The sequence below is a fragment of the Symsagittifera roscoffensis genome, chromosome 4 (assembly GCF_963678635.1).
Source record: "Symsagittifera roscoffensis chromosome 4, txSymRosc1.1, whole genome shotgun sequence".
NCBI lineage: Eukaryota > Metazoa > Xenacoelomorpha > Acoela > Convolutidae > Symsagittifera > Symsagittifera roscoffensis.
This window is the reverse complement of record NC_087065.1, coordinates 40812264-40838184: the sequence shown is the minus strand read 5'-3', so window position 1 is coordinate 40838184 and position 25921 is coordinate 40812264. Positions and strand designations below refer to the sequence as shown.

The window sequence follows — 25921 nt, the reverse complement described above, 5'->3', positions numbered from 1 at the left end:
CAGAAATTTGATTTTTCTGTGAGAATTCTGTTTTTATTCTATATATAATGCACTTTTATGTACAGCTTGAGATCAACTGATGTTCTTGATAAATGTACTTTGTTCGGTGAGATTCTGAGATTGGTTTTTGTGTTGCAAAGCCGAATGCGCCAAACCTGTAGAACCTTAAACATTATAAAAGTTATTCTTATATTTTTTTTGCTCCTTTTTCTAGTGTCTCTTAAATATCATATAAGTTCTTAGAAGCCAGGTGCGGTCAAATCCGTTTGAATAAAGATTAAGAGGCGTACTATATTACTGGATGAAAAGGTTCCCTATTTTTCTCTAATTCCCTGCTTTAAAGGAACATTTGGCTGTACATTGCCTTGGAGTTTAAACAAAATTTGCACATCTACCTAGAGAATATGATCGGAGAGAATCAGTAATTGATTTATAAGGAGTTTTTACTTCAAGCTTTAATAATCTGCAGTAAGTTTCTGAAATTTTAGGCATCAGCTAAGTTGAGGAAAAGTGTCGATCTTTTCGAAGAGGATAATTTACAGTCAATGTCAACTCTGATCCTTTGGTCTCGGTAGTGGTTCAATTTTTCGTTAGTTTTAAAGAAAAATTGGTTGTCCTTAGTATTGTTTCTCGAAACAGGGATTTTGGAGAGCAAAAACTTCAAAAAGCGTTTTCCCACGAATATATACTAGAGAGAAAAAGTAACGCAAGAAAAAATCAAAAAAGATCAAGAATATGTAACAAACACCAAAGTGAATTGGTAACTATTAATGTAGCCTTGCCCTGAGATTATGATGAACCTAATTTTTGTTAAACTCACCAAAAGTCACGTAAAACTCAAAAATCAACCACAAAAACGTTTTAAAGCTCTAAATGAAATCGCTCAGGCAGTTTTTGCTTATTTTTTAAATCGAAAAATGTAAATTGGTCAAATATTGCATCTCTCAGAAAATGAAATAATTTTTCAAATACTTATTGATTTATTCCAGATCAAAAATGCACGAGTTGAGCTCCTCTGCTGTAAAGTTCTTTGCGAATTAAGTTTCTAAGGTTTTGCTGTTTCAGTCGAACTACCGAAAAATGTCCTATTAAGATGTTTTCGCTCAAACTTTTAGATAAAATTAATTTGTGCTTGGTTACATTTTTTTCCACCAGTATTTTTTTGTTTTCTGGATAAATGCTTTTGTTATTACGCAAATAGTCAAAGTTAAATGCAGTTTAGTTTTTTGCAGTATAATTTTGGATAACACTTTTTGAGAATTTAAATAAATTTTTTACTTGGACAGCGAGCAAATGTTCAGAGTGATGAGGTACCGAATCCTCTTCTATTTCTATCTCATATTCTACAAAATTGCAGCAGCCTATGTCAAGCCTCCATAAAAGTTTTGATTTCAAGTTTGGGACAGCAAGCAAATGATCAGAGTGAGCCTCCATGAAAGTTCAGGTAATTGCCAGTGTGAAATTGTAAGCAAGAGTCTACTTTAGAAAAGAATATACATGGAAGACAAATTTGTCCTAAGCGTTTCAATGGCTTGATTCGTTTTGCGGCGAAATTAATTTGCAGCATTTTCAGTTTGCTTGAAAATTGATTTCGAATAGGCATCAGATACTCAGATACAACTCGATCAGTTTTTCACATTCGATGTTTTTTTTAGGAAATGCGGCAAATGAAATAAATTTGAAATTATTAACGTAGTATATAGTGAAAATATATTCTGGTTGACATTAAAAAAGAACCGATAACTATTGCTGCTTGAAAACTCTCTTCGAGATGTGTTTTTCAAGAGTTTGCACAAAAAAAAAAACATAACTTTTCTGCCGTGTAACAACATACTGGCCACCCTCCAGAGAATAACTTCCCTTTTACATTCGAAAATCTTGTTTGAAATAACCGATATTCCATAGACTTGAGAAAAAAAATAAACCTTTTGAGCTTAGTTTGAGAATTGTTCATTTTAAACAATAACTTTAACGTGGAATCTGAAAAATATTGAGCTCCTTGCATCAAATTTTGCAAAGTTTTGATCTCAGTAAATTAAACCTGTAAGTTCTTAATTTTTTTATTTCATTTTGTGAGAGATGCAATTTAATATTTTTTGTAGTTGAAATTTTTTGCAAAACTGCAATGGTATTTTTAATTAGTATGTTGTATAGTTGTTTTTCTGATTGTTTCGCATTTCAATAGGTTTTTCGGAAAAAAAATCAGATGAAGCTCAATCACCTAGTTTTCGAATTACGCTCGTTGTATTATTTTTTTTGTCCAGTAAAAGCAGTATATATTTTTTCCTTGGATTAAATAGAGGTTCAGGCATAATTTTCATTGAAAGTTTTAACGAAGCTCATAAATGGAGGGGAGTCAAATCCAATTCAGATATGGTATCAACGCATGCATGATAGATTTTACAACTTCTTCAAACAATTTCACTTTGAGAGAATAAATAGCTCAGTTTACCATGATCTGTTTTCAAGCTCGCCCAGTATTACTGGGAAATTGGCAACATATGCATATTCGATTCTATATTAGAAATTTTACGCACATTTAGGTTTTAAATCTCAAAAACGCCTGATTTCAAGGCCGATTTGGACTAAGAGGTACCTAGAGTATCAAAAAAAAGTACATCAACTGTAAGCAATTGATCTCAGCTACCCTCTATGAAAGTGTTGAAACTGGACTTTGAGCACTTCCTAGTTTCTTCCTGGTCTGAAAATGACAAATTTTGGCCACGTGTAATAAGTTTTGAAACGGCATGAAATTGTAAGGCAAATTCGAGACTAGGGAAGCTAAACTCTTGGAAAAAATCAAACGCAAATTGAAGTTTTTTCTCCCATAACTCTTTAGCTCTCAGCGCAGTTTCAGACAACCTTTACTTAAAAACTTACCAACGTTTTCTTATCGACCGACCGCAAATGATCTGAACTACCTTCTCTGAAAACCTCAATTTGTGATTTGAAGCTTTCAGCTTTTTTTCCAGACATGAAAAAAGTCAATTTTCACCATTTGCATCAGTTTTTCTATGGCGTGAACACTTAAGAGTAAGCGGATTATTAACGTTGATTCTGCGGTGTGGAACCCGTTGAACGAGACAATAGCCTTGCTCAGTGTAACAACTTTAATCAACTCTATTGTTTCTTATAGTTTCACAACGTTGGAAAAACTTGAATCACAAATGACGACAACTAGCATTTTCAGACACGGAATAAACTACTAAGTTCTTCAAAATAAAAAAATTGAGACTTTCAGAGATGATAGTATAGATCATTTGCTAACGGTCGAACTGAAAGTTAAAATTCTAGGTAGCTATAGTCCAAAATGGTTTTTGAAATTGAGCATATTAGAGAATAAAAACAGCGTTGGAAAAACTTATCTAAAATGGCAAAAACTAGCATTTTCAGACCAGGAATACATTGGTAGGTGCTTTACATAAAAATTGAGAATTTCAGAGAGGGTAGTTTAGATCATTTGCTGTCGGTCAAATTAAAAAGTTAAGATTCGAATTATATATTCCAAAAAGGTTCTTGAAGTTTAGCTCAATAGAAAAAATTTTTACACTGAATAATTCTGTTTTCTCGGTGAGAATTTTTCACGTCGCAAGAGTTCTGTCCGATGCAGAACCTAACGCAGTTGAGGAAATCTGGCATTTTCAGACCCGGATTAAATTGGTAAGGCTTTCGTAACCAAATATTCATAATATCATAGAAGATAGCTCAGATCACTTGGTCGTACTATATGTAAAAAAATTTTTGAAATTCGAAGTAAATTTTGTTTTGAAAACAGGTACTCTTGAGAGTTAAAAACTTAGTATGCTCTTAATTTTGTCGTCCAGTGTATAAATCTTGCGTCATTTTAAAATATAACGAGGTATAAAACGTGCGCCTGTCAAGTTGGCAGCAGATACATATTCGATTCTAATGATGCATGTTCGGCTCATATAAGGGGATGAAAATTTGGTCAAAATTTTTTGAAGATACGGTCATTTCAAAATTTTAAATGAACTTCAAAAATTTTGACTCAGATGTATTATGTTGCCAAAACTTCTGAAGTCGGCAACTGCTTATATTAAAATAAATCAACGAATCTGATTGGCTAGTCTAAGCTTAAATAGAAGTTGCATCTAAACAAACTTGGTAACAATCAAAGTGATAATTTTTTTTGAGCTTAGCTGAAAATTAATCGCGCTTGGGTTCAAAAATATTCTTTTTTAACTACTAAGCTTCGAAAATCTCATGTTTAAGTTCGAAAAGCGATCTGTTAACCATTCATTTTGGAATTAATAATGTTATAATTTTTGGTAATTTTTTGTCTTACAACTGTAAAGTTGAATCTGAAGCTGACTTCACGTTCTCTAGCAACGTTTTCATTTTGAGCCTACATTTTTGAAATGTTCTTTTTGATTTAAAATCAGGATTGCTCCTAAAGTATACTCGCAAACTTTTAGACTAATCAGCCCAGTAGAAACAATTATGTATACTACACTAGTGGACAAAATTAAGCGCAAGTTATGGATTTAACTCTGTACAATTTGAACAACATTTCCTTCGAGAGCAAATGCTCAGAGCTACCATCTGTGAAAGTATCAATATTTGGTTTCCATGACTTACTAATGTGCTAGGGTCCGAAAATGCCACTTTTCCTCATCTGCACTAAGTTTTGTACTTCGCATGAATAAGTAACAAACGTCTGAGTTTGGTATAAATTTCATACAGATTGTTTCCGTTTTCTCGCTGAAAATGTTTCACGTTGCATGAACAAATTTTTTACACTGCTTATTCAAGAAAGATTTCACTAGGATGCAAAACTTAGTGCAGATGAGGAAAACTGGCATTTTCGCACCCGGATTTTTTTGGCAAGTCATTGAAACTAAATATTGATACTTTCACAGCTGGCAGCTCTGATGATTTGCGGGGTTTGCTCTCGGTCAGTGTAAAAGTTTTACTGAATTTCGAAGGAAATGTTGTCCAAAATGTACCTTGAATGCAGGCATTTAACAGAGTAAAATCTAGAGTTTGCGCCTAATTCCACTAGTATAGTAGATAAAATTAAGCACAAATTCAGAATTTTGCCTCTAAAATGCCTGTTTTCAATGTCCACTTTGGTCAAAATTTTCTTCAAATTTATATAGACCAAACCAAGAGCAAATCATCAATGCTACCATCTATGAAACTATCTATATTTCGTTTCATTGTCTACCAATGTAATCTGGGTCCGAAAATGCTATATTTCCTCATCTGCACTAAGTTGTTTTTTTTCGAGTGAAGAAGTAAGAAACAGCCGAATTTGGTAAAATTTTCACGCTGATTATTTCAATTTTCTCGCTGAGATTGTTTAACGTCGCTTTGAACAACTATTTTACACCTCTTATTCAAACAAATTTTCACTACGATGCTGGAATTTTGGCATTTTTGGACCCGGATTACATCGTTAAGTCATTGAAACCAAACATTGATAATTTCATAGATGTTAGCTCTGATGATTTGCTCTTGGTCTATGTAAAAAGTTTACTGAAATTCGAAGGACTGTCTGTTGCTGTATTGTATTTGGTTTATCTGTTGCCAACTTCACAGACGTATAATAAGTACCTATGGGTGTTTTTAAAAAAAATTTGACGGCTCAGTAGTTAGGGTCACCTAGAAATAATTTTCGCTGATAGCTGTTTAGGACTTCAATTATAAGATATTATACTGTCCTGTTGTTCAAAACTAACATGACAAAACTATGACAAAAATGACAAAACTAACGTTATTTTGATGCAGTCATCTTCGTCAAAAGAACTGTGTGGATTTGAGAGGGCTTCAATTAATTTCATTTCTTCAGTTTTTAATTCCAGAAAACAATAGTTACAAGTTTGAAATCTTTCTTGTTCATCTTTTCAGTGTGAATTAATTCATAATTTCACGTGGAGCTGAATTTATACATATGAAGCCATCACGTTGAGCAAACTGCGAGCGGCGAAACTGACAGTTACTTTCGTTCTGTCAGATGCATTTAAGCGGTGGCCTACGTTTTTGGATTTTCAGGCACTAAAAGAAGCTTGTCAGGGAAAAACTTATCCTTACTTCAATTTAATTGCTGCATAAAAAAATTCTCTTTAATTGCTGCATATAGAATATACACGGACGTCATCCGTGGTCCGAATGCTAAACATGCATAACCGGAGCTAAACTGAGTCAGTGATAAAAGCTGATGGCTGGCATTTTTGTTTGCGCCAGCAAAAACTGACATATCTATCCATTTGCACAAGTCAATGTACTGGTTAACAAGTAAATTTAACTAATAATAGGTACAAGGAATTGGTTGACGAAATAAAACAAGACTGCTCGTATCAGGGCAAAGCCCTGAATGTTCCGACTGCCTTTCAAGGTTTATGGAGCAGTAATAACATTAAAAAATTAAATGTAAGAAAAATTAAAATGAAATTTTTTTTTTCTAAAATTTGAAATTTTTTATGGTAATCAATCATCCCCCCACACGCCATACAAAATACAAAAGGATAGATTTTGCTCCTTGTAACAAACCAGTTATGGCGAATAAGCTTCTTTTAACCAATTTGGAAAGATTTCTAAGACGGATTAACTCTCCGCTTACGCGTTAATAGCGCAAAATATATCGCGCGTTAATTGTCCCAAAATGGCAATCTTTAAACCCCCATAACTTTACAAAAATTATCACAGGTGAAATATCTTTTCAAATTTGAGCTCAGGACAACAATACCTTTCGAATGATATAAAAAAAGTTCGGTCAAAAGTGGCTAGTTAAAAAGTCGAAATTTGTCTGAAGAAAAAAAAACCCACCCCATTCCGTTACTTTCGTATCGAAAGTCGGAACAATAAATATAAATAGTCAAAGTGGTGTTGTGTTGTACGGGATAACAAATTGTCATTTGTGTTTCATTTTCGAAAAAATAAAACGAAACCTGGTGTTGTGCTGGATAATAAGTTATCGTTTGTGTTTCATATTCAAAAAAGTAAAACTAACTAGGGCGTCATTGTGGCATAGTTTCAAAAATGCGTCATTATATTCCACCGTCATTTTTACTCAAATGCTACCGTTTGATTATCAAACGAAGAATACAATACTGTTTGCCTGTGTATGGGGAACCAATTTTCTCTTGTAAACCAAAGTCATATGTTAAATCGAAAAATTGTTCGAATGATTTTTCTCAAAAGGAAGTATGTTAGTATGACGCAATATTTTTGGGATAACAAAATCCTAACAGTACATGAATTTTTTATTTACGATTTATTGTTCCGATTTTCGATATGAAAGTAACGGAATATTTGTGCTCGGGGTGGGTTTTTTTTCTTCAGACAAATTTCGACTTTTTAACTAGCCATTTTAGACGGAGTTTTTTTATATCATTCAAAAGGTTTCGTTATTCTGAGCTCAAATTTGAAAAGATATTTTACCTGTGACCATTTTTCGTAAAGTTACGGGGGTTTAAAGATTGCCATTTTGGGACAATACTCCATATTGCTATCTGGTGTTATGTACAACAATTATTTTGAGTTTTCTTTTTAAAATGTTCAATTTTTACTGTGAAGAAATAAATTCTTTATTTATTTCTTTGAAGATTTTTCCTGGCAACAAACAGTGACTACAGCCTAACTGAGACGCTGGTGTACTGTTAAAAGCCGACTGTTTTTTCCTAATTGTGTGCATAAATTTAGCTGGTACAATTGTACGATTTGAGTACAGCCTTAGATACTGTTCCTCAAGATAAGGTTCTGAAAAAGCGTCCCTTGAACAATCATATAATGGATAAAAGATTAACAAGGAAGATCTTTTAGAATTCACATAATTTGCTGCTCAAATTATTATAATTTGCTGTACAAGTTTGTGTTACGCAAAGTTATGTTATTGGACTGTTTTTCCTTGTCGTTTGCTGATCTACGTGAATCGCATTGTTGCACTCCTATTTTTAATTTCAATGATAACATGACTATTCTTACCAATTTGCGGAGAAATGGAAAGTCTTCCGCTGAATTTGTAATTTTGTTCAAGCGAATTCGTAAATTTGTTCAAGTTGATTAAAGGTAATGTATGGTAAAATTTTAAATAAGCAATTTGAATTTATAACTTTTGAAATTACCTTACGTTCCATTTAGAACGAAAATTTCACTGGTTAGAGTTACACGAAATTACGCATTAGACAATTTTGTCTCATTCATAAGGCGGGAAGATTTTATACTTGGATTACAGTGATTTTACTGATTTTCCACTGATGCAGTCATTATATTTGTCGAGATATGAGGACGATAGAAATGAGATGCAATTCACTGCTTAGAATTAACTCATGTTTTTTTTCTATCTTCGTTATGGGCGTTTTCTGATTAGGTTCTCCTGCTCTTTATTCCACTAGAAGAGCGAACTGATGTCCTTTTTGATTGTTCAATTCTTTTTTGGTCAATTCTTGTATTTTTCACAGATTTTTGAATTTTTGATCCCTCTTTTTGGAACACTTTTGTGTCCGATGCTGTTCTGATCAAAACTGGTCTTAGTGCAATTTTTCCGTCTTGAGACATGGACAATTTCGGATTCAATCTTCTTAAAATTGCAAAACGATGGTTATAGGTACATCACCACAACATGCAGAATGGGATTTCCGAAAAACAGTATAATCGTCAGCATCTATGATAGTCGCAGAGGAACGTATTGGTCCAATTTGTCCACTAGAGTGGGTTTAAGTAGTTTCATATCGTGTGCGATTGATTCGGCGATATCGTTGGTTGGTCAATTTTGGTCGGACTGTCAATCAATTTTGTCTCGTTTTCTCATAGTAATTTTACTCTAGCGCCTATCTTTTCAAAATAAAGGAGTTCAGTTAAACCGGGAAACTCTGATAGTAGGTGCGGCAGAGAGTCTGGCAAATTATGAGGGAGATCCGTTGTTCAAGTATTTCGTAGTTGCTATCTGGGCTCGGCCTGGTTTTAGTTTATTTGCTGGTAAACTAAGTTACGCAGTCTAATGTGGTCTTCTCTTTTGGGTTTGTTTAGTTCTTCCCAACTATGCTCCCTTAGTGAAAACGCAGCACTAGCTGACGTTATAAGCCAGATGCAGGACTTTGAGTTCGTAACTTTTTCCGACGTTAGTAGGTAGAAGGATCTTTTCGGTTTGTCATTTACGAGTCGAAGTACAGCGTGGCGAGGCATGACAACTGACCAAGACGGATTTCAATTGTTTGATGGCATATCCGATATATTGCTGCTCCAAAAGAATTTTGTTTCTCAATGAGCACTGATGTTTCCATCAAATCCTCCAAATTTGCTAGATATGGGCCTACAGTGGCCCAACTAATAGCTTCAATTGGATCTGTTTGCGGTAACGGAACAAACTGTGCTCGATAACTTTTGAAAAGCAGTCTGACTTGACGCACATGGTATTGCCACACTCATTAAAAGTCCTTCGTCTATTGTTGTTACGTCGCGCAGTAGTTTTGCTCCGTAGTAAGTGTGTTTCGTTTGGTGGTATAGCGATAGCCAGTCGGTGGTTCTCATCCTTTGGACCACTTAACACGCATCGATAACTTCCAGCAACGATTCCTTAGACACAAGCGACATTGGAAGTATCCTGTCTTCCAGTTTTGGGATTGAGTTCAACAAATTCGTTTGGAACGCATACAAAGCAGCTTTATAGCTCGTTATGTCTGCATGAAGAATGGCCAGCAATCACGATGCTGTACCATAATTAAATTCGTTGGTTTGCGAAGAGAGTTTATAAACAATCTCATAGTATATCGAAGTTAAATTGCTTTACCTCGCTCTGCGCTTGGATGATGTTCCAGTTTCGATTTTGATTCTCGTTTGTTTAGTTGCCTGATATATAGCTCAATATATGTTTATTCCCTTGTTTCTTCTTCCGTTTCTTTGTAATTTCCGAGATCTCCTGAAATAAGCCTTTCCTCGTCCGCCACGGTTTTGCAAACTCCTTTTTTGTAGTTTGGGGATGATTGAAGCCAAACATTTTGAAATTTGACTTTCAGGTCGACTGGGACGTTTAGTTTTTTAATCGTGATCTCAATGCATGATTAACAGGTGGTTTTTGAGATGTCGTGTAGGCGTGACCTCTTAGTGTGCCGGCTTCGTACCTTATCCTCATTGCTAATTTGCAGGTTATTGAAGCCAACATTTTGAAGTTTGACCTTCATGTCGGTTCAATACGCTCAATTTTTTATACGTAATTTTGATACATAGGCAACAGGTGGTGTTTCGAGATCTCTTGAAGCTGTGACCTCCTAGTGAGCCGATTTTGTACGCGTTCTTTATTGGTTTATCGGTAATTTAAAAGTTATTCAAGCCATAAATTTTGAAATTTGACTTTTATGTCGGTTTTGGATTTGTTTTACGTAATCTTAAGACAAGGAAAAAAGAGTTTTTGAGATCTCGTGAAGTTGTGTCAATAATCAAATAACAAAAATTTAGAGTAACTGAAATATGGAACTTCATGAAATAATGTTGTTCAGCATTGACGTTTAACTATGAACTTAATTTGAAACTAATTTAATAATGTATGCATATAGCACTACGTTACATTTAATTATTTAGGATGACCAAAACGCGCTCTTTATTTCTATGGTTTACTTGCTAGAGCTCACCTTGTCATTTTTAGCGCACGTCAAATTGCAAACAGCAATTATATGATTGCTTGCCACCACCACTACCAGAGCGCCACAATGCTTTTACATGAAATTAGTAAACAAAATTAAAAGGTGGCCTGGTTGCGTTGATTTTTTTTCTAATGAAATCAATGAGATGGCAGTTTGAATTTTTTCATGATGCAGTTAATCACTAATTAATCCAACCACTGATGAAAAAGGGAAGGTGCTATAGGTCCATGATTTTTTCTAACTCAGAATCTGTTTGAACAAAGTTTTGTTTTCATTTTAGTAGTTATCAATATTGAGGAGCTGCGTGCGGAAAATACTTATAAGTACCAGTCGAGAAAAAGCTTACATGTTGTTTTGGTATTTTCACTATAGTTTTTTCGTTTTATTTAGTTTTTCCATTGATCAAGTATTATTCATCATTTTTGTTCATTAAAAAGGACTAAATTTAGGCTCGTGTTACTTACTTTTTTCAAGTATGGTTTCCCAGTTAAGTTTATCTCCATCCCACGTCACCCTCAAAAAAACCGGAGCGTTTTGAAATATTAATTTTGAGATCTGTACTGGTAGTTTTGATAGGAGTAATCGTGCTTCTTTCTTAGCTGCCAGTTTATAATTGTTTCGATAATTAAAAATGGAGCGGAAACTTCGTATTCGGGTGTTTCAGTGTTTTCTTTACTTGGTTTCCACGCAAAATCAGGTTCCACAAATTTTGAATCGAGTGATACAGCATATCAAAGCTCCTTCTTTTGTGATTCGCGCGACACTTGAAAAATTCCTCAAAATTTCCCAGCATTGAGAAAAAATTTGTTGGAAGTTTTTGCTTTCTGGTCTAATTTCGAGCGAATGAAGTGAACGAGCAGGCTCATTTTGTTTTTCAAAAAGATTAAGTTACCATAATTAATCATCGCAATGGTGAGGGTGATATATCATACTGAAGTCTTTTCAGCCCTGATTCGAGCGATTGTAAAAAATTGTTCCATTGTCGACAAAAACTGGTTGAAATACTTTGAGTTTTTGTGCAATTTCGAGCGAGTAAAGCAAGCGAGCAGACTTTTTTTGAAGGATAGGTCTGGAACTTTTAGTTTTACTCTAGTAAAATTGTTTTTTGCTGAAGTTAAATTAAATTAAGTTTTTTCAGCGCTGACTTGGGAACAATAAACTTCAAAAATTCAAAAAAATATATCTGCAAAAAAAATTTTTGTAAAAAGTTTGAATTTTGTTTTGAGTTTTTGTTTTTCTCGTCATTAACCTATAAAACTAATGCCCAATTGGCTTTTTTTTTCTACTGTGATTGTCTATTATGTTTATATTTTAGTCTTTCGTCCGATGTAAGATCCTTTTTATCACACAATGCTCAGAAACGACACTAATTTGAAAAAAAAATGATTTTTTTAAAGAATATGGTTGGAACATTCTGTGCTATTTGCACAACATCCGGCTATATTTTTTGCTGTAGAAACTTCCGGTTTTCCTAAAAATAGTTTTCTTATTTTAGTTTTTTGTTTGTCGTTAGCTGTCATTGATTAAAAAAAAACATCTTTGAGATGGCATCTTTTCAGAACATGGGAATAAATTGCTTTTGGCAAAGTTCAAGGATTTTTCAAAAAAGGCCTTTTTAATTAATTTATTTAGCCATAAGTTAAGTCTCACCTAAACAATAGCTTCTGGTCATAATTGTTGTTTTAAATAAAATCTTTTCATTCAAATCTCATGTGGTATGTTTTTCGATTTTATTGAATTAACATAAATGAAAATTTGAATTAATTTTTAATGATGCCATAAATGGACATATAAATGATCTATATTTAACGATTAATGATTGTTGTTCGTCGTTTTGAGTAGAGTGAATAAAATTGTCTCATGAGGTTCGGAAACATCGAATTGGAATTGCTGTCTCGTTGTTATGGGTACTTAAGAGAGAGCTGAGTCGTCGTGTATTAAATTGACTGTTGGCGCTTCGCAGGCGACAAATCGGCCACAGGCGCTGCGCTCCATTGGGCCGCTGTTCTACTAACAGTTTGTTACACGGGCACTTTTTAATCTACCTAATGGCGGGAGGTTTTAACAAAAGTAGCCTGCGAGAGCGAAATTAAAAGAGCGAAAAGTTCCCCGTTTAATCTAGCATCGGTCCTTGGACAAGGGAGTTTAGCAAGTAGGGTATTTGAATTGAGGGAATGAAATACAAAATGAAATGAAATGACAAAAATGATGATGAAAATTAAAAAATGTTTTTGGTCGCGAAACAAATTAACGCTCTTTGACTTTCCTTGTTCTTTTTTCTATTGCCTTTCTTCTGCCTTGTTGTTGTTTTTGTTCAACTACCCGCCCCCTCCCCAGCAGTCCCAATGGACCGTTATGTCCCGCTAGTTTGCCCCGTTTTTGTTCTACCCAATTTACCACGACAGAAAACAGTATAGGAATTTCGACTTTTCCAAGCTAAGCTTAGCAAATGAAATGGAAACAGCCACTTACGCACTTCATAGTTTTATGCAAACGGGGCTTAATTAAAATGAATTTTAATCTACTAATTTGAAATAATTTTCTTTGTTGTTCAATGGGCGTACACGAAATTTAATCACACTCCACTAATTTTTAACCTTTCAAGTCAGAAAACGCAAGTGAACGTAAAATTTCATTTTTTGTTATCATGTTAACCACTTTTATTGAGGTTTTCGGAGAAAAACCAAAAGAAACTACTTGTGATGAAAAACAAATTGTTTTAAAAAGAAGACTAAGAGCTATTATTGCTAACTCTTTTTCGACTAATGCCTAATCGCTGTTTAATTTCGTCGTAATAAGAGGCAAGGAAAACAGTGTTAACTCCTACTGTGCAAAATTAGAGAGAATTAATTTAATCATTGAGCTGCTGTTTTGAGAATAAGGTGGTCCAAATTAGAAACTACTGGTGTCCTGCTATTTTGAGACTCATTCTCGTCCCATGGGGTCAAAAGTAGCACTATGTCTATGCAATTTTTGGAATTTCAGTCTACCTGGATCGCTTATGATTGTGTCCATATCTAAGTTATAAATTCTCCCTGTCGATAAATAGATATATACTTAGACAGGGGTGGATCTAGGATTTTCAAAAAGTTTTCAAAAATAGTGATGACTTTTTAAAGGACGACGAAATTGATTTCACTATGACTATTAAAATAATGAAGGCCCCATTTTGACAAAAAAAATATCCCCTAAATCTGCCCTACCATCATTTGCTATCTATTCTGTTTTGTCACTTGGTCGAGTTTTGAGAGCAACGAAAAACAAACGCGCACTTATACTTTTTTTTTGTTTCTCAAAACGTACAAAAAATGATCCTTTATAGATTTATATACCCCTATATACAGCTAATAATAACTGTAGCCCAGAACAACAGACTTGCAGATCAAACCATTCATTTAAAGTATAATTTCGAGTTTTCTGAAATTTATCTCAATTTTGGTTAGGAATAAAAATGAGGAATGTAGATAATCAGACCTATGCGTGTATATGATGATTGTGTGTGGGATAAATACAGAGAGGTCCTTTGCAAACAGCACTGCCATTAGCCGCAGTGACACGAGATCCCATTATCGAACAATAGGACTGGAAAGGGAGCGGGCATTTAGCCCCGCTGGAACTTCCGATCAAAACTTCCGTCCCTCTTTCGCCCCGCTCTTCACTCTTCAGACACAACTGTCTCCCCCTCCCATTCCCTCTCCCCTAGCAATTTCACGTACCGATCAGACATTTCAATCTGAGTCCATTAGCGATCGCTGTTTTGCCTCTAAAGTTGAAGTTATTTCTATGGAATATAATTAAATGCTGGACGATTCATGCAAAAAATAATAATATATTTAGTGGGGGGTTATTCTCATAAGTTTTTGGATATCAGACTTGAACTTAATTTTTGGCAATTCTCCCATTTTCTCCCGTTTCTTCCCTTTTTCCTTTAAGCGTCCAATACTTGTACTGAGTTATCACGCTTTGTTTCAGACCTGTGTGTTCTGAATTCTGATGGTTGAATTTAACTTTCTGTTAACTTGGGTCTCTTCATGAGGGTTTCTCCTCCTTTTGCGAGGTAGTAAGAATTTCCTCACATTCAAGCTGTTGAATTTGAAGTTGAGAATCCATGCGACTTGGCGACTCTTAAGGCTGTGAAGACAGTAACAATGAACTTGGAGGCTCCTTTGTTCCCTAATAGTGTCAAATGTCTCTCGCTTTTCTCTTCCCATATCTCACGTTGACACTTGAAAACACTCTTAAATACCGTGCCATTATTTCCTCAATTTAGATTCCTTCCATTGAAGGCGGGTCCTAATGGAATAATTGAGACCTAGTCTGATCTCATCCGCATTAAATAGTCTGTTTTGATATTAAAGATATGATATAATTATACGAGTGTATTTTTCTAAATACAACCATTGTGTTTCAATGGATTTATTAACTTATTATTTTTTCACTGGCATAGGCGTTACTGGTATTCGTAAGCGGTAGATAATATACCTATCTTAATACATTTCTGGTGACATTTGGTGCAATTGTAAAATAAGAATTCGTAATCAACCACTAGTTATATTTTTGAACAGATATTTTAAAATAATTAATTTTTGTAGGATACACCGCAGGTTTTTGATGAAATAAATTGGCTGAAGTATTGAAGTAGATATTGAATCAGTTAGTTTAGTATATAAATCCACAAAAATTGGTAGCATATTTTCAATTATTTTTTGAGGCCGAATTTGTACCTAGAGCGCTGTGGTTTTATAGCTTCCTGGTCCAACTTTTAGTGTTATTTCTGGATCTAAATATCTGGAACTTGTGTTCAATTGCAGTTATAAACTGTGTTTGGAGTGCGTGTGACTTTATGTCGGATCCAAATGATTACTTTGTGAGTGCAATCATAACTACTGCCTCACCCGCACCTGATCCTTAAATCTTATCGCTTTAATCCCGCGGGCGGTTGGGCAACAATACCCGAATTGGAGTAATAAACTATGGCTTGTATCGCTACATTCACAGGTATTTGAGATGATTGCCGATGAAATTGAACTTGCCTTTGCGCTCTTCTCTTTTGGCGCTTGATTGACGTGAGAAGGGCGGCTCAGAATCAGCCTTTCTAATTTCCTAGCTCTATCTTTTCATCACCCACTCCGTCCTAGATTATCTCTGAGCCAATCTGATACAACTCAAATCGTTCTTGTACATTTTTGATTAAGTTCGTCTTATGATTGTGTTCTTAATTCCTTTTAATTTCCCATCAGCTAGTTGGTATGTTGCTTCAACTTTCATCGTTGATTTTATTGGTCAATTTTAAAATCTATTTGTTTTGAGTCTCGAAGCTCTTGTGTTAAAAACAACTAAATGATAATGCAATGAAACATTGTTTTTAATGAAATTATGCAATTCTAAATGCTTCACGTAGCACCAAGTCTGACTTTTCATCAACCTCTTGGTACATCAAAAATCTGTCCGATCAGCCTAGGCTGAATTGAACCGGTGTACTACGTGGCCATACAAGTAGCACAGTGTTTTACAACCGCAGTATTTGATGTTAAAGTCTGAAAAAAAAACAGAAAATGAAGATGATTTGCTGAAAGAGCTTTTCAGAGATATGATACGACATTGTAATATCTACGAGCATTATTTGAGATGGAAAGATATCTAAACTAGCCCAAAAAAGGAACCCACCACAGGTCTTAGTTACTTCATACTCAACAAGAGTGGTCAAAACAAAGAGAATCCATTTGGAAGGCGGGAGTTCTCAATTTTTTCTCCGACTTTTTGACGGTTTGATTTTTGTTGTAGTTAATAAAAATGGTAAATTTTTCATGGCACGTTTTTTTGACAGGCACCTGTTTGGCTTTTAATTGTAAAGAAAGTGGGCTTTAATATAAATGCAATGTGCGTTCTTCAGAAACTAATGCTGAACCGATTTTGGAGGCAGAAATAATGGAACCGAACCAATTTTGGAGGCAGAAAACCTGGAAGAAACTAAATGTCGTTTGTTCGGTGATCTTCCAAGCCGGGCATTTGGAGTCGCCATCCCTGAGATTAAGGTAATGTATATTATCGAACGTGGATTACTCACATAAAAAATTGAGGTTGCTTGTTTTTGATGAGATTGAAAAGTTTTCTTGAAAGCTGGCCTTAAATAATTTGATTGGTTTCTTAAAGTTTTTAAATAGTTTCAGTAGATTTTTTTCCTAAAATTTGAGATTTTTTTTTTGACTGAAAACCAAATTAATATTTTTGAAGCATATATTAGTTTGTCTGATTCCCAGGTATGTTTGAGATAAGTTTTTCAATCATTTTTTGAATTAATGCTCCCAAGGTTAATTGCAAAATATTTAATCAGTGAAAGAATCACATAAATTAGTTCCTTTTGTGTTTACACATTTTAAGATAAAGGTATTCTATGTTAGGGATTAGGCTATGATACACTTGGGTTGTGTTAGGAGTAATCTTTAAAAGGAAACACTTGCTTCCACGTGAAATCATGCGGAAAAATATGAACAAAAGTAGATTGATTCTGATTGGCGGAGATGAGGTCCAATCAGTTGTGGCTTCTGCCGGGAAACGACGTCTTTAGGAGAAGGACTGAACAATTGACATTCCTAAGTACCCAGAGTCAGTTTAGTGGAAAAGAAGGAATAATAATCATTTGGTTGCTTTGCTCCGTTTTACAACCCCGTGTTGCTCGTTTTTTCCGTGCCCGCACCGGGATTTTATCAAAATAAAAAATATAGATCGCACATAAAGCCGTCGAATTTCTACTCCCAAGGTTCATTAGTTAAATTACTTTTTGCAATTTGGCTAATATGCAGGAAATCACGACCATTCAGTGCGACTCCAATTCAAACGCTTTGGGTAAGAAACTTTTAGTTAATAGGTTTTTGATTAAAATTAAAATTTACTTAAATAACTGCCACCCCCGAAATAGATACCTGCTAAACCAGTCGCCTTATATTTTTGCTATTCGTTTCAATAAATAATTTCAGTTTGTGGAAATTTCTCTCCGAGGTGTTTTTTTTACTGAGGCTGCGACAAAATTCACCACGAATGTACTCAAAATTGCAAACAGAAATTGATTATTGACATCCGTCTTTTAAAATAATGACAGAAAAGCTTGTTGGTTTTGCTTGATTGTTTTTTTTAACTAACGGTACTGAATCTCATTTCTTGAAAAGACTTACGTTTTTATCTAGAAGTCTCGAAATGAAGTTGTCACCGAAAATCTTAAGTTTTTTTCCATCGTTTGGACTGCTCAAAATCAAAAAAGATTTTAAAAAATCCCAAATTTTATTCTCGATTTCAAAATTTTATCAATTTTATATTAAATTGTTACTTTCTCTAGACCAGTTAGGCTTGGTTGTGCTAAATCGAATTGTATTGGTTTGTGATAACTTTCGTCTGTATTATTTTTAAATTGAGCTACTCCTTGGGTTACTATTAATCCATTCCATAGCCATATCATGAGATCATCTTTATTTGAGCTGAGCTGAAAGTTTATCATGCGGTAAAAAGTCTTTGTCAAATTTTAAATTTTTACCTCGATAGTTGAAAATTTTAATTATCATGAAAGGCTGATCTAGAATTTTCTCGAGGGGCGGGGGGCGGTTTTTCAAAAAAAAAAAACCTATTTTTTTACCAAATTTTCTGCACCGCAGGTAAATTTTAGAAAAAAAACAGGCAAAAAAGGGGCGTTTTAGGCATTTTTAGAAAAAACGCTTTTTTTGGCGCGATATCCCCCTCAAATTTAGTATATATTGGCGTCAAAGGGTCGGTCAACCAAAAAGGGATATTTCAAAATAGTACATTGCAAAGGTGAACCCTTTGGGTCGTCAGTGGGTCGAATTCCTGAGGGAAAAGGGTGGCCTCCCCCCCCTCCCCATCAGAAATCCGCTAATGATTACCATAACAGGACAATAACTGTTTTTCCGTTATCACTGTTCCTTAACATATCGTTAGTTTGTAACTTTTCAGACCAAATTTTTTTTTACTCAGAGATACTTTTTTGAGAGTTCTTTTCGGAAACCTTATTACGAAAGAAAGACTTTAATTGATGCTCCTACTAACTTTCTCGAAGTACCCAAAATCTCGGAAAAAACACAGGCTATGTTTTCTATCCATCTCATTTGTCGATTTGACCAGAATACGAAGCGCAGATGAAATTACGAGCGGACCAGGGATTTTTTTTCTCGGAATTATTAAATTTAATTGCGCCAAAGGCGCGACTCTAAAAACGTTAGGTTTAGTTGACCTTAAATTTATGTCGTAAAATATTACTTGAAGGAAGATCATTTGAGTAGTCAGGGGAATTTCTGAATTTCTGATAAGGTACCCCCCCCCCCCCCCCCCACCCCCCTTAAAATCTGCGCCTAATGAATTTTCAGTTTTTTGAACATACTTTTTACTGACTGTTGTGTGGTGTGGTGTTGTAGCAGGGAATGAGCCAGTGTCGTTCTGCTTTGCGTGTGGGGGTGAGATTAGAGACCAGCTGGTGAACAAAGTGAATGACAGATGTTTCCACCTCAAGTGTCTCTTCTGTCACACCTGCCATGTCCCCCTCTCAGACAAGTGCTACTTCACCAAGGATGGCACAGTGCTCTGCAAAAAGGACTTCTTCAAGTAAGTCTTCATGTTGCCATCATTTATGATTACAACTTAAAAGTTAAGACGATTTATCCACAAGGCAAAGAACCAAAATACGAGCTGTTCAGCTCTTTAAAGAGAATCGCTGTATCGACTCTTGTTTATAACTATGCGTTTTTTTGGATTTTTCTTACTGGTTTGGGAAATGTTACCTCGCCCTCAAGCAGCGAGCAAGGACTATGTTGGGCCTCGATCATCCTATCTTCCAATCTTTCGATTGAGTGGCGGAGACGTAACGATAATCGAAAACTTTGAATCATTGATCATTTGAATTTTTCGACCAATTTTTGTTGTTTTCTTGTAAATCCACAGGATTGAAAAACAATAATTAAGAACAGTAGCGTGACAAAACCTTACTTAAGGTACAAACGATTTTTCATGGTAAGAGTTATTACCTCATCCATTCACTAGCAACACAATGCACGTCCTTGAGCTAGAAATTTGGACAGTTTTTCTTGACACTAACGGTGGTACATTTTTGGGAAAAGCAAAAGTTTTGGAAAGTTTTTTTTTCGGAAACTGAATTAAGTTTGAAAGGGCTTTCATATGACACCACACTTGATTTGATTACCTGCAAGTCCTGTTCTATAAAACAGCTCAACTTATTGGCTCGAGTTTGAAAGAACTGAAAAACGAGAAAAAATTTAAATAGAGAAACATTCCGATCTAATTTTCTGCATATTTAACTCTCTCTGGTGGTACTAAATGTCAAAAATTGGTCTTCATTCATGTTGAAACTGTTTTAAATCCAATATTTTGTTCCAAATTTTTGTAAGGAAAGTAACGGAACACTTGTGCTCGGGTGGTTCTTTTTCAGATAAATTTGAAAAATATTTTCCCTTTGATCTTTTTTCATAAATTTAGAGATTTAAAGATTGCCAACATGGCCAATTTGGGACAATTAACGCTTAAGCGGGAGATTTAATCCCTCATAAAAGTCGTTCCAAAATGGTTAAAACAGGCTATTTGTCATAATTTCTACGTTATTAGGAGCAAAATCTATCACTTTGAAATTTATATAGTGTGTTGTGGGATGGTTTAAAAAAATTTTTTTTCGAAAAATTCATCAATTTTTAAAGCTAACACTGCTTTATAGACCTTAAAAGAAAGTCGGAATAATCAGGGCTTTGTCCTGATACCAGCAGTTTTGTTGTTCCGACTTTCGTAACAAAAGTAACTGAAAATTTGTGCTCGGGGTGGGTTTTTTTTCTTCAGACAAATTTCCATTTTTTAACTAGCCACTTTTGGCGGGATTTTTTAAATATCATTCAAAAGGTATTGTTGTCTTGAGCTTAAATTTGAAAAGATATTTCACCTTTGATCATTTTTCGTAAAGTTATGGGGGTTTAAAGGTTGTCATTTTGGGCAATTTGGCGAAATTAACGCGCGATATATTTCGCGCTGTTAACGCGTAAGGGTAGATTTAATCAGTCTTAAAAATCGTTACAAATTGGTTGAAGGAAGCTTATTTGCCATAATTGATATGTTAATAGGTGCGAAATCTATCACTTTGTTATTTATATGGCGTGTGGGGGGATGATTTTCATAAAAGTCTCAAATTAAAAACATTTATGTTTTATTTTTTCTATATTTAATTTTACATGTTATTACTGCTCCATATACCTTAAAAGGCAGTCTGAACATTCAGGGCTTTACCCTGATACGAGCAGTCTTGTTCTGTTTTGTTCTCTTAGTTGATTTAAGCATGAAAATTAAAAGCTTTAATGTACAGTGGTGCTATAAATTATCCGGACTAAACGAACAAAAATCTGAAATTTTAAAAGCGTTTTTCTCATATTGAGTTAAGATTAGACAAAATCTGACGAAAATAATTTGCTATGGTGCATTTTTTTTCTCCGAAATTTTCAACCAAATTTTTACCCCAAAAAGGGTAATTTTGACTTTTTTGCTTAATGAAGAATTACGCTGAAACTTTTTTTTCTAATAGATGAGACATAAATATCACAAGAAGTCGCTTACACAGTCTAACAAGGTTTTATCAGGATTGAATCTCCAAAAATTTGGGCAAATTGTTTAAAATTTGTTTTTAGGCAGAGATTTTGCGTTTTATGAAGTAAAAATCACATTTTTTTTACTATCAAGCAAAAATATTTTCTCTTATACAGGTTTCTGGAGATTTAACCCTTCTAGAATTTTGTTTGGCTGTGTAAGAGGCTTCTTTTCATATGTTTTTCATCTATTAAAAAAAGTAGTTTCAGCGTAATTCTTGATTAAACAAAAACAAATTTTGTAAAATTTTGATCAAGAATTTTCGAGAAAATGTGCACCATATTAATTCTGGTGAATTTTTAGGCAATTTCGTTCTCCTCGCTTTTTGTCTTATTTTAACCCAATTTGAGAACCACGCGTTTAAAGTTTTCAATGTTTGTTGTGTCCGGTAATTTTAAATCAGCACTGTACATTGTTGATGTCAAAAATTGAGAGCGTTTTATCTGCAGCGGAGAAATTCAAAATCTCTATAATTTGTTCGAATTTTCGAATTACCTGCCATTCGGTCTGGAATTTTTTGCTCATTCGTTTCATGATGTTGACTTGCTCAAAAGAGACTGCTCTTTTGTCCCGCTGCGGTAAAGTAGCCACCGAGATCTCAAGTTTCAACAATAGAAAATTAGCGGCGCAATTCTCCCAATGTGATTGGTAGAAAGCTGAAGTAATTAATCAAGCAATTATTTAAATTGATTAGTTTCTTGTTTTACCTGGAATAAACCTGGCAGCAATCCGGTTTTTAATCAATTGATTGGTATCTTCTTTTTTGGATAAATTATTAATTGGTTTATCAAAGTGGACTTCCTCGAACTGTGCGAAGAGTCGAACTCGACTTGTTCGTTTATTGGGGATTGGAAGTTAGATAATACTGAGCATGATAACGATAATGAGGAAGGAAGGCCGGATGGCGAGTCTTTGATATCCTACGTCGGTCCCCCTGACATCATTGATCATGTTGATATTACTGTTGATGATCAACAACCCCCCTGTTCTTTTAGCCAGTTTGGGGCCAAGTGTTCGGGATGTGAGAAAGGAGTGGCGCCAACTGAGGTGATTCGGAGGGCCAATGACCATGTGTACCACTTCGACTGCTTCAAGTGCCTCATCTGCAGCAAGTTGCTCGAGACGGGCGAGGAGTTCTTCCTCATGGAGAACCAGCAGCTGGTCTGCAAGAACGACTACGAAATGGCAAAGTCCAAAGGTTAGCCAAACTAAGCGCTTTTGATAAAAACTCTTTTTTTATCAGCTGCCTTCAATTCCAGAAATGAAAAAGTGTCTAGTTGTTTAAATACAGCAAATCTTCAAAGAGTGAGATCTTATGAAAGTTTAAATTGTATTTGTAGCTTTTAGAGGAATAAAGTTTGATTTTAGCTGAGTTCGAAGATCTCAATGGATCTAACAAACGACCAAGGACCACAATAACTGCCAAACAGCTGGAAGTGCTAAAGTCGGCATACAAAAACAGTTCGAAACCAGCTCGACATATTCGCGAACAGCTCTCGAAAGACACGGGACTTGACATGCGCGTGGTACAAGTGTGGTTCCAGAACCGACGAGCCAAAGAAAAGAGGCTAAAAAAAGATGCCGGACGTCGACTGGCAGTCGCTTCTAACAGTCAATTTTACGCTTCTGGAAGTGGAAATCTGACTCCAACTTCAGGAAAGAAACGGGCTAAAAAGACAACGACGAATATTTTGGGGCAGCCTATTGAAATACCTCCCGGAAGTGGATTCACAGACGCCGATTTAATGGCGGCTCATAGCAATGCAGCAGCTGCAATGCAGCAACACGGCTTGTTTCACTCGAGCTATGGGCCTCAAATATCTCAACCAGTTCTGTTCAGAGACAACTTCTCAATACCCGGAATGCAAGGCTTGCCCCACCCACCACCAAATCACTTGAAACCCTACATGCCCATATCTACTGGCTTACTGAGTCCAATTGGTGATATTGGGTCTGTGGCAGCGTCAGTTTCAGCGTCTCTTGCGAACGTCTTGCCCAATTCTCATCACGTGGACTCCAGGTTTTCCCAATTGATGGGTGCACATGCGAACCCAGGGTACCCCCATATCCCAGATAATGTCCCGACACCGCCTAACGTCGTAAACATCAACTCTTTCGCATCTCCGAACTCAGCGACAAATGGTAATTCCGCAGCTGAGGTGCTCGCTTCTAGATTGGCTAATGCGCAAGTAACACCACCTCAATCCGCAGCATCAATGTATCAATCAGCGCCAAATGCCTCGCCTCATCTAGCCTCCCCCATATTCGCACACTCACTCAACGCACCTCCGCCCTCAGGCCTAGTTTTCCCACATCAAGAACCCATATCATCTCTACATTCGGCTCTAACAGCTGGAAACAGAAATTATCCACCACATCCATTGTTGCAGAATCCCTGCAAGATAGAACCTCCTTCGGCCAACTCGAACATCGGTGGAGCGACCAGTTCTTCACACTTGGTCATTGGCCACAACAGTTCAAATCAGCTCCCATTTTTACAACACAATAATCCCATCCAACCGAATTCTCACCAGCTTGAAGGCATTCTGATGTGGTAACTAAATCAGGAATCAAAATTGATTCGATTGATACAGCTTGAACGGTTTAGCGCTTTTGAAATACCGAGTATCACAAAAGGTGCCAATGTGTTATTTGTTCAGGACCCCAATTGCTCATTATGTTTTTCGTTTCTCAACCCTGAAAATGTTAACTGTTGATTATCCGTTGAAACTGCCAAATTCCAAAGTTTACAAATTTATCTCAAATGCTATATATTACTATTTACATAAGTGACAAGCTTTTAATATAATCTTTGTTCCGATTTGTGTTTTTGTGCGATATTTTTTTTGCTTCAAACGGATGAAAAATAATTAATTGCTAATTAGATTCGGGTTTAAGCTTTGCAAGTTGTTAAATTTAATCATGAATTCGTGTTGCGTGAAATGTTTAGTGGTTGTTAACCTACAGACGGGGCTAAAAAGTGCGTGCGAAGGCATCGACTGATCCTCGTTACTTATTCAAATCCAGTCAAGTAGAAGCAAATAGTTGAAATAAAGAACGGATTTGTAGGAATTAGAGCATCTCAAAGGGAAGGCAGCCAACATCGCAGAATAAACTTGTCGAAAAAGGGATTTAGAAATTTACATAAGGAATTTTAACTACCCGCTCCAAGTAAATCCAATGCGAACCCAATAGAAAAAAAAAGAGTTGATAGAATTAGAGTAGACTGATGGAGTAATGGTCTTTGGGTTACAGGTTGCTTTGAGCATATTTGCTACTTAACTCCGCGCCTCTCTTTGCCCTTTTACTAGCAGAACTCCTTTAGTATCCACCAGGAATAATGTCCATAAAAATGCCCCCGCTGGGCAAATAATAGTACGATCCCGCGGAGAAAGTTTGTAAACAGTCTGAAATGCATCAAAGTGTCCATAGGCCTGAAAAGGAGCAAAGGGGACCCCTATAGTGTTGACTTTTTGCTCTCAATGGAATTGGACTGTAACTAAAGTTATAAACAACCTGGGTTGCGATCAATTTCGACGTATTTCAGGAATGTTGCGCTTTTGTCTAATTTTACAGTCAAAAAGGATGATTGATTGCTCCCGCAGAGCTATTTGACGGAAATAGAGAAACTAAATTTTTGGATATTGATGCTGAATAGATCGTTGTTTGGTTAATACGTCATTTTAAGGAAAACAAGATCTGCTGACATGAAATTTTGCATCTCTAAAAACATCTGTAAAAAAGCGTGGGCAGATGGTTGGTTGCCTAAATAATTCATGTCAAGTCCATAGGAAAAATAAGAAGTGAATGAAATATCTTATTCCCACATTCTGTAGCGGATTAATGGGGGTTCCTGCTCAAATTTGAACCCTTCTTTACATAAATGGTCTCGGCTCTTTGGTAGAGGGTTGCATGATATTATTCAGATTGATTTGCATTTCTGGCTGAAAATATTACAATCAAGTGAAAAATATCGTGTTTTAAATGACAGAAGTTTTGTTAGACTTTAGAAACAACCATCGCATTTTGTTCTAAATTGATGATACTACTCAAACTGCTCCAATGTGGACTTTTTGATCCGGCATTTAATGCAAACCGATTTGCGCCAGCTCTGATTTTGTTCTTCAAAAAAATTTTGCGCATCCTGAGCCACAGCAATTTTTCAGAATTTTTGAGCCTGGTAGATATCAAAAGAAAAAATTGCTTACGATAGATCAATTTTGTGGGGAGTGCAGCCAGTATTTAGACAGCCGCGTATTCATACTCGTCAGTATTTAGACAAATACTGTATGAACCAATCAGAATCGAGAAAAGACATAAATAATCCAAAATAAATAAATATTATTTATTAATTTCTTCTTTGTCTCGATTCTGATTGGTTGAAACAGTATTTGTCTAAATACTGACCAGTCTGAATACGCGGTTGTCTAAATACTGACATGTAACCATTTTGTGGGCACCTGAAATTCGTTATTTGCTCTAATTACTACGGAGTTAGAGCGGAAAACAATTCCATAACGCATTTATAATTTTCACTTTTCAGGAAGCGGGAAAGAGGAGTAGAAGTAGCACAATTCATTTTTCTAATCCAGTAAATAGCTGAGTTTTTGCCAGAGATTGAACAGGAGTGACATTTTGGACATATTGGTTGAAAAATCATCTTCGGAAAATGAATTTAA

General features: G+C 35.5%; 2 protein-coding genes across 2 annotated transcripts in view; both read left to right on the top strand.

Moving 5' to 3' along the window:
* Positions 1–25921, top strand: part of LOC134844878 (uncharacterized) — a 527221-nt gene that overhangs the window by 44590 nt on the left and 456710 nt on the right. The gene's annotated exons all lie outside the window — the stretch shown is intronic.
* LOC134844613 (LIM/homeobox protein Lhx4-like) lies at positions 17135–24057 on the top strand. The gene is made up of 4 exons (XM_063861376.1): positions 17135–17447; positions 19022–19208; positions 22238–22440; positions 22611–24057. The coding sequence occupies exons 1-4, from the start codon at positions 17399–17401 to the stop codon at positions 23798–23800; spliced, it is 1629 nt and encodes a 542-aa protein (XP_063717446.1). The 5' UTR covers positions 17135–17398; the 3' UTR covers positions 23801–24057.

Bases quoted from the DNA above. Each gene is read 5' to 3' on its own strand.
- LOC134844613 (XM_063861376.1), top strand. From the start codon at position 17,399: ATGCAGGAAATCACGACCATTCAGTGCGACTCCAATTCAAACGCTTTG. The intron at 19,209-22,237 runs GTAAGTCTTCAT...CTGTTCTTTTAG, and splicing joins TGCAAAAAGGACTTCTTCAA to CCAGTTTGGGGCCAAGTGTT. The intron at 22,441-22,610 runs GTTAGCCAAACT...GTTTGATTTTAG, and splicing joins CGAAATGGCAAAGTCCAAAG to CTGAGTTCGAAGATCTCAAT.